This window comes from Pholcus phalangioides, unplaced genomic scaffold, assembly GCF_987345545.1.
Source record: "Pholcus phalangioides strain wild (caught in Gottingen) unplaced genomic scaffold, Ppha-v1.0 ptg000042l_1, whole genome shotgun sequence".
Classification (NCBI taxonomy): domain Eukaryota; kingdom Metazoa; phylum Arthropoda; class Arachnida; order Araneae; family Pholcidae; genus Pholcus; species Pholcus phalangioides.
Genome location: NW_028301628.1, coordinates 34,020,451 through 34,029,959, shown reverse-complemented (window position 1 = coordinate 34,029,959; position 9,509 = coordinate 34,020,451). Strand labels below are relative to the sequence as shown.

General features: G+C 33.9%; 1 protein-coding gene across 2 annotated transcripts in view; it reads right to left on the bottom strand.

Moving 5' to 3' along the window:
• Positions 1-2,806: 2,806 nt before the first annotated feature.
• Positions 2,807-9,509, bottom strand: part of LOC149064930 (octopamine receptor-like) — a 115,610-nt gene continuing 108,907 nt past the window's right edge. For both annotated transcript variants that reach the window (XM_089254750.1, XM_089254751.1), the window contains one exon: positions 2,807-5,323. In XM_089254750.1, the coding sequence (XP_089110876.1) occupies positions 4,455-5,323 (869 nt within the window). In that variant the 3' untranslated portion in view covers positions 2,807-4,454. The remainder of the gene's footprint in view (positions 5,324-9,509) is intronic.

Below are 9,509 nucleotides of genomic sequence, written 5' to 3'. Positions count from 1 at the left end.
ATATTTCGTACTTTTCCTGGATTTTAGCTGCCCCAACTTATTTTCATAAATATGTTTCACATTTTTCCTGTAATTTTGGCAGTTCGGAGTTTATTTTTTTTTCACGTCCCGTACTTTTCTTTTATTTTAGCTTTCTCAACTTATTTTCGTAGAAATGTCCAAACTTATTTTCGTAGAAATGTCCAAACTTATTTTCGTAGAAATGTCCAAACTTATTTTCGTAGAAATGTCAAAACTTATTTTCGTAGAAATGTCAAAACTTATAAAAGTGTTCAAATGTATTTTCGTAGAAATGTTCAAACTTATTTTCATAAAAGTGTTCAAACTTATTTTCATAAAAGTGTTCAAACTTATTTTCATAAAAGTGTTCAAACTTATTTTCATAAAAGTGTTCAAATTTATTTTCATAAAAGTGTTCAAACTTATTTTCATAAAAGTGTTCAAATTTATTTTCATAGAACTGTTCAAACTTATTTTCATAGAACTGTTCAAACTTATTTTCATAAAAGTGTTCAAACTTATTTTCATAAAAGTGTTCAAACTTATTTTCATAAAAGTGTTCAAACTTATTTTCATAAAAGTGTTCAAACTTATTTTCATAGAACTGTTCAAACTTATTTTCATAAAAGTGTTCAAACTTATTTTCATAGAACTGTTCAAACTTATTTTCATAGAACTGTTCAAACTTATTTTCATAGAACTGTTCAAACTTATTTTCATAGAACTGTTCAAACTTATTTTCATAAAAGTGTTCAAACTTATTTCCATAAAAGTGTTCAAACTTATTTCCATAAAAGTGTTCAAACTTATTTCCATAAAAGTGTTCAAACTTATTTTCATAAAAGTGTTCAAACTTATTTTCATAAAATAGTGTGTCCCATAAGTTTCCTGTAGTTTTGAAAGTTCCGAATTTTATTTTTCAATAATATGTCCCGTACATTTCTTTGATTTTAACTGTCCCTACTTTTTCATAAAAATAACCCGACATTTCCACAATTCCCGTCCGGACATGTTCCTGAAAATGTCCCAGGTTTTTCCTGTAATTTAGTCCCGTCCAATTTTTTTTTAATGAAAATGTCCCGTGCCTTTCACTCAATTTTAGCCATCCCGAATTATTTTCTCTAAAAATGTCCCATACCTTCCTGGTTAATTTTTAAAATTTTATCTTCTTTTTTTTCAATGTCCCGTACTTATTCCGTAATTTTGGCCGTCCCGAATTTTTTCAAAGGATATCCCGTACTTTTCTCCGTGAAACATATTCTTAACCATCTCAATTTTTTTTTTGAAATAAAAATTTCTTCTACTTTTCCATAATATTGTCCCGTCCCGAATTTTTTTACTATAATTTCATACTTTTCGCGTAATTTTTGTCCTAAAGGATTTTATTTATTTTTTAAACGCCCCATACTTTTTTACATAATTTTGGTCATCCCGAATGTTCTGAAATGTATTCCGTACTTTTTCAGTGAAATCTATTTTTAGCCATCTTAATTATTTTTAAATAAAACTCTTCCTTACCTTCCCATAAATTTTGGTTGTCCCGAATTTTTTTTTTCCTCAATGCTTATTTCTTGATTTACATTTCAATCCACTGCTATTTTTAGAAGCTTTTCGTTTTGCAGTTTCTAACTTTTCCTTGCGATTGACGATGTCCCTTATTTAAGAAGAAGGGATCCCGCGTGATCTCTCCTGAATTTTCCTGAGGAAATAATGTCAGCTAAGTGGGTATATACTGATTCATATTTTCCTTCCGGAGCAGATTTCCTGGACCGGATGGAACAACTTGGTGGGCTTCTTTTGGTCCCCGGACTGGATGATGTGCACCTCTGATCTAATATATTATAGGCTATATAATAAGTTCCAATCATATAACAGGCTATAGATATTTTGGAGCTATAACAACAATATTTTATCTATTTTGTATATTTTCTTCCAAAAATTTATCGATATACATAAATACTTATTTTTTATTCATTATAATTAATTTCAAATAGAAAAGTGTCTACATCATTCTTCATTACTTGAAACTCAACGAATATTTTTTGTTTTATAATCATTTCTCTCTCACTAAATAAATGTATCTGCCAGTTTTTTTACAGGCTGTGCGTTTGTAAAGCATGATTTTCTCGTTCCATTTTTTTTTAAAGCGTGCTTGTATCCATGATTACATGATCGCTGTGTTAATACAAACGTGTATAGAATATGTTTTTTTTTTGAGCAAGTAAACATGAACATTTCTCTTCGGAGTGAATATTTTTACTTACCTTCTCGATGAAAATCGAAGAATGTGTACAGTTTATTCCGTTGAAGGTGCCTTCATTCTGTTATTATGTACATGCATCAGTAATTTAATGTAAATATTTATTAGCAAAAATAAATCGAATGAAATTTTTGGAAATATTTCAAGACAGACGTATTTTCTGCCATATCTGTGACAGTCACAATTTTTTTATGTCTAGAAGTTTATTTACGAGCCACATTCTGGAGACTTTTTTAAATATTATCTTAATGAGTGACTGATGAGTAAAAAAAAAGGAATCTCTTATCTATCATTTTTTGCATTCGCTAAGTACAAACACATCATGTTTTAATGTTAATGGAAAGAGAAAGAAGAGTAAGCACATTCTCCCAATAGCGATATATTCCCAATAAAGATTTTGTGGAAATGGGAATGCATGGCATAAATGACTTTTGTTATATTTTTATTTCTTTTAGTCTTCCCATTTTTACTTCATGTTATGAAATTGAAAATTGAATTTCTTTCGCAACATAAAAAAGGAGGATGTCTGGTAGCCCTACATTGTGGTGAGACTTATCCTGTTCTCACTCGTACTAGCGCCATCTCCCTTCAAGATGTGGAAGTAGTACCTTTACGTCAAGAACGATTTTAACGAAGACTTAACAGGTTTAGAACTCTTCAGATATGAACGTGGTTCGGTACAGTCACTCCGTGAATACGGCCATCAGTTGATGCACAATCTTTCAACGCATCGTATGAATCATAAGCTACAATCAGTCAATTATCCTATATTTTGTAATTAATTGGTATAAAAAGGGAAAAAATTATTCTCTTTGAATTTTACCAATTAGAGAGGAATTTTAAAATAACATGAAAAAATATGGGTGAGTATGCTACTGCCACCTGGCAGTCGAGTGGTTAGGGAACTAGCTTCTCACTGTGCAGGGTCTGGGTTCGAATCCCGGTTCGGGCATGGATGTCTACTAACACTAACAAATTCCCTGGACGGATCATGCTGATCCCTTGGGAATACGTGAAGATCACGTTATTATTTAAATTAAGAAGAAAAAAAATTAAAATTTAAATCTCATCCTTTAAGCGGCACAACAGAAGTGACTGAACACTCTTTCAAAATGCCATATATTTTTTAACGAATTTGATTTGCTTATGACTTTCAGCAGCTGGAAAATAAGGAGTATAGGGAAAAGTGCTCTATATTGAGGAAAATCAGAATATGTCTGGGCTTGTGAATGCTAGAATAAGAGGATTTGAGGAAGAAGAGATATATCGTCAATGCCGGTTAAAGGGTTAAAAATAAGAAAATCACAAATACACAAATGAGAAAATTTTCAATCAGAATCCGAACATTACCAAAATTTCGGTGGCTAAAATTCTGACACAACCCAGTTTCTAACTCTCCAATACTCATTATTTTGACTGCCGCGATTTCAGCTTTAGAGTTTCAGTACAGGGTTGTCAGAATTACAAACGGAACAGCAATGATAAATACTCGAGGCATGTGAAGAGAACAAAAACCTTTGAAACCTATTTTTTAAAAGTTATAAAATTAAGAAATGTAGAAATTTGTGGTAATTCATGTTAATTCATTAGACATAGAATAAATATTTACAAATCACTTAAAACCATTATACTAATGCGTCAGTTTTACTTAAGTCAATAGTCCTAATTGTCCTACAACATTTTTTTTTCTTATTCTTATTCACTAATGATTTACTCATTAGTTATTCATTAATCATTATCAAAATTCACCGGTATAGATGTGATACCACAGAAAAATATTACAATTTATTTCTTTATTTACATTACGGTTATTTATAATTTTCAACACCACGTAGGGTACAGTTCTACGATTTCATTGGATGTGTATAATGGAGAATAGACATTGATCGAGAGGGAACATGGAAATTTATGTTGAATACACATATCAAGGAGATATTCGTGGGTATCATTAGTGTAGACCAGGCTGCTACGTATTAAGTTAGAGAATAAGTATTAATGATATTTTTGTACGCCGTAGGTGCTTATTTGAATGCTGATTTAGCATTTAAAGAGCCAAAAAATTTCGTTTTCACGTGAGCAGAAATATTGAACACATTGTCTTTTCATTAAGAATAGTTGACCGAAAAATCGCCGGAACTATCAACATCTTAGGCACAGTATCGTTGAAATCACGAAATTCGTGGGATTTCTTACTTCATATGAACTGTTGTGGGTCGTGGCCTTTCCTCGTCTTGTGACAACATTTACATTTACCAATGGTGAGTCTTATGAAGGCTTTCTTGAAGTCTTTGCTGTTTAGAGCGTATATGAAAGGGTTGACGGCTGAATTAATCCAACCGAGCCAGACTAGGCACGCGTTCAGTATCGGGTGGAAGTGACAACTCTCGCAGAACGGTTCAATCAAGTACACAGTGAAGAATGGGAGCCAGCACACTATGAATCCACCGACGACCACGCTCAACGACTTGGCTACCCTCCTCTCTCTCTGGAACGCTGCCCTCTCGTAGCCTTCTTTCTTGCGGAAGGTGTTCTGGAACTTGAACCGTCTGGACGATTCCTTCTCCGTGGAACAGTACTGACAGTGGAAGGAACTGTTCGAGGTCTGCTCCGATGAAGTCGCTACGTCATCGACTTTGAGCGACGCGTCCTCCTCGCTCTGGTCGGATTTATCCCTGTTGTTGCTGCTATGCCGGTGTTTGTGTCGTTTAGTAGTACGCTTCGAGTTGAAAGAATATGTCTTGTTCCTCATGACGGAAGGGGAACGGAATATCGAGAAAGAGTTTTGCCTACTCAGATTCGATCTTGTCGACGTTTCGTGGTTGTCGACCAGATCGGGTAGTTCGGGATCCATCGATTCCACTGTGTCTTTGGTGATTACTATACGGGGAGTTTCTGCCGTGGACGCTGGTACCTTGTCGCCCCCGACAGAAGAGTTGCTGTCGGATCCTTGGTTCTCTTTACCGTCATCGCTGCCCTGCATCAGTACGGCTTGTCTCTTTCGAGCGACGGCAAAAATTCTGCAGTATACGTACACCATGATTATGGCAGGAATATAGAAGGAACCTGGAACCAAAGGTCTATTATTAAATTTCAAATGACTAAAATATTCAAAGCATTTTTCAAACATAGTAACTTCGATAAATTTGTATGAACAAAAATGATAAGAATAATACTGTCTCGCAATAAATTCAATGGAATCGTTTGTTTCAGAAACCCTTCAAGTGTAGAATTTCAATTTTTTGTATGTATTTGAGTAAAACTTCCAACTGCACTAACTGGTTTCTGCGAACGAACATTTCAGAACGCCAAATGGGAGTACATAGAATATATATTCCCATTTTGTGTTTAACGTTTGGGACCTTTGCACCTTATACCGAATAAGTACGATTTTTGAATTTTTTTCTAGGGGGGGGGGGCAAAAACGTCATCGCCGGTATTGGTTCACCGTCAGCGTTTTCCTAATTGTAGGAGGTTTAGGGTATTTACTCATGATGTGCAAGAACACCTCAATATATCCAAATGTTGTCAATTAGTGGTGTTGGGTCAATGTTAAGGATGGTCTCATATCGGCGACGATTATTTAGTCCGACAATCTCTATTCGTATTAAACCGACTGTCACAAAAACCAGATCCCATGAGTAATGTTCCGCAAAAAACCACCGTATAATTTTTATACAACTCAAAGTACTTCTATCTTAACCCCAGACTCGAGTGCGCGAGTAGGGTCTATCCCAGCGTTCTTGATTGACTGATGGACCGGTTCTAGTTCGCAAATTATTCGATCAAATTCTTGAAACATCCTTGAAGCTACGTTGGAGAGTGTTTTTAAAATTGCTACTCATGTGGGAAAAATGTTCAGCCGTGTTAGTAATAAAAACCAAACAAATTAAGGGAATGGAAGTTGTTTCGGCGCTTTAAATTACAAAAATAGTGCTAGAGCCCTATATATATTGTTTGCACAAAAAATAATTGTAATAATAAATAAATAAATGAAAATGAATATTAAATCCGGTATATCCGACTATGTACTAGAAAAATAGAACCGTGAGGCTAATTTCTTATATCAGTGTACAGGGCCGTCATTTCAACATTTTTCGAGGGGGGGGGGGGGGAAGCACATGTACTCAATGCATGTATATATATATATTTGTATATATATATATATATATATATACCATTTTAAGTGTACTCTCAAAAGCCGGGGGGGCAACGGCCCCAGCCCCCCCCCCCTAAATGACGGGCCTGTCAGGGTAGCGTAGATGAGTCTAGAACAGCTCTAACCCTTCTCCATCATCGCTCTGCCAATTAATTCCAGTTGTGCACTGAAGCCATGGCTGGTATAAAAAAGATATAAAGATAAAATATTGTCATCTCACACCACCAAATGACAAAAATTGAGAAGAAATGAGAATTCTGGCTGCAAACACATATCAACTGCGAGAGTTACCAGACCCTTCTCCTGAAAAATTAATTAAAATCACAGGGATAATGAAAACGTAGATATTGATGCTATATGAATATGATAATGTCAGAATGATGAATTATGTTGCCTAAACATTGTTCGAAATTCGTTTTCCCGTTCCGATATTTTTGAAAAGAGAAATGCGCATAGCTATTGATTGAGACAGAAAAACTTAGAGCTGGGACACCTCGTGCCACCTATTAAGTAACAGTAAAACTATTTGTTATAAATTCTCTAAGTAAAACTGATTCTTGGTTTCATACTGATTTGCAGATTGGAATTGTTTTATTTTCATAATAGTACATGTTATGATATCATATATCAGTTACTTTTATGCTATACCCACGTAAATTTTATTCTTCATAATACCGGTTACTATGTTCTAATGTTTGCTCCAATATTTATTTTGTGGTAAACATAATTATTGATGTTATGGCACATAAAGTTCCCACCAATATGTAGCCAATAAAATAAAAAACTTATATCGTAAAACATGATATTTATTTGCATTACAGCCGCTGAAAACGGACAGCCTATTTTATTTCAAGATTTATAACAAATTGTTTTTATCTGATAGGTGGCAGCAGGGCTCAATGGTGTTTCTCACATGGCAAAATACAAAAAATTAAAAGATTAGAGAGAGGAAATTTTCCTCATATTTTTTCCTAATTATTTTTCTCGTTCATGCTGGTCCGGGAAATTGCTCACTTAGTCACACCGGTCCACAAATTAAAAAAAAAAAATGGTGAACACTAATCTATCAGACGACAATGTTAGACCTGTGGTTATTATTAAAGTACGGGGTAATTATACTCGGTTTGTTTTTTTTCATTAACAAGAGACACCTACTTAAATTTCTGGTTTTTTTGTTGATTGAAATGCGTCACTTCCTTTAGCTCTAACATATTCTGAACTGTGAGTGAGTGTCACAATCACTTATAATTACTGCATCGCTTACTTCGACATTGGCTTCGAAAATTTCTCCATCTGCACGATTTTTGGCAGCCGAGAGAGAAATGGCCTTCCCCACCATATTTCGTTTTCTCAGGAACTAGAAAACTGTTTGGAGCCAATCTTACGAGATATGTTTTAAAATTCACGCTTAACTAATTTTTTACACTCTTGCAATTCATGACCAAATTACTTAGCTTTTTATGTATGATGAATGATTACTTAAATAACATGTTTGAGAACTTGAAAAAAAATTGACATTTGGTTGTCATGTTTTTTTTTCTGCAATTAGGAAAATTTTAGTGTAAAGTAACGTTGAATAACATAAATTAATTAGTTTAATTTCATTAAAATAATCAGTGATTATATGACTTCGGGAAACCTAATGTATCGTGCGACAAAAAAAGGAAATAACCATTTTTTTTCTATTAAAAATGAATTTCTATTCATTGTCGTGAAAAAAAATTCCAGATCGAAGGATAAAATTTCTAAAAATTTACTTTTTCAAAGGGCTTTTTTTTAAATTAATTTACAATATACTATGGATATACAACAATCTTTAGATCTTTTAATTTCCAAAACTTTCACTTCACATAAAAATTTGCGTGAAAATTATTCGCAAACTGTTTTTAAACAATTGTGTTGCTCAAACTAAACGTCAGTCAAAAAAAGATTTGAAAAGTGTATTGGGTTATGAACTACTCAAACCGATCACAACCAGGCCCTGCTGCATTAGCAAAATAAGTTCAGTACCTCGTAGCGAGCGGTCGTGCCGGGAAACAACTCCAGTAGATAATCCGACCGATTAAGTAAAGGGAGCAGAAGAAAAGGAAAGATATAAAAGAGAGCAAATCGTTTGGAATTTGAAACCAAATTGGGTTACTCTTTATTGGACTACCAGACAGCAAATCGTTTTTAAAAATGGGGAATTTGTTACCAAAATTTATCGACTTATCCAATTATCCAATAGCGCTACGAAAATAACGACCTTAAAATAAACTACTAAAGAAATGAAAAAGATCACGTGCTTGGGATTGAGAAGAGTCTATTCAATCCAAGCTATATCCCCTTTCAGACCCTGGTCCCACTAAACTGGAATTGTGATTTATTACATAAAATTTAACAATAAAATATTGGGAAAAATTGTATGGGAAGATGGATGTACCCTGCATCATCTAGGCTGGAACATTTTCAACGAAGATGATTATTTTTTCACAAAAAAACATTTTAGGTTATGAAGTACGGGTTATGACTAGGCATAGTAATATTTTGTTTTCAAATTTTCAAATTGAAAATTTGAAAACAAAAAATAGAAAAAAATAAAGATTTGCTGTCATTTTTATGTTTTCAATGCATTTTTTTTTTTAGAATCAAAATTGCATAAGCATTTTCAAATATCAAAAAAAAATTATTACTAGGGTCTGGAAGGGATACGAACAACCCAGCACGAGTACTGCCGTGTTAATTTGCGAATGAAAATCTATCTTCGACGCTCTCCTATTGAATTGTGCAGAAGATTTTCAAACACGATTACATTCTATTATTTTCATCCTTAATAGAATGGAAATAATAGCAAATGAAAAAAAAATCCCATCTCCCTCTGATAATGAAGGGCTTGCTCGCATTGGAAATACGTCAATAAGACACAGATTGATGTTCCATCATGCCTAACGATTGCCCCACATACACACTTCACTTAAAAATCCTCATGATTTATAGATGGCTGAGTCTCAAAGCACTCAATCTAGATCGGATATCGAGATCTTGTAAATCCATTTCTCTTGCTATCAAAACCGAGTGGAAAGCTTCTTTTTTTTGAATTTTCGATACGTACAC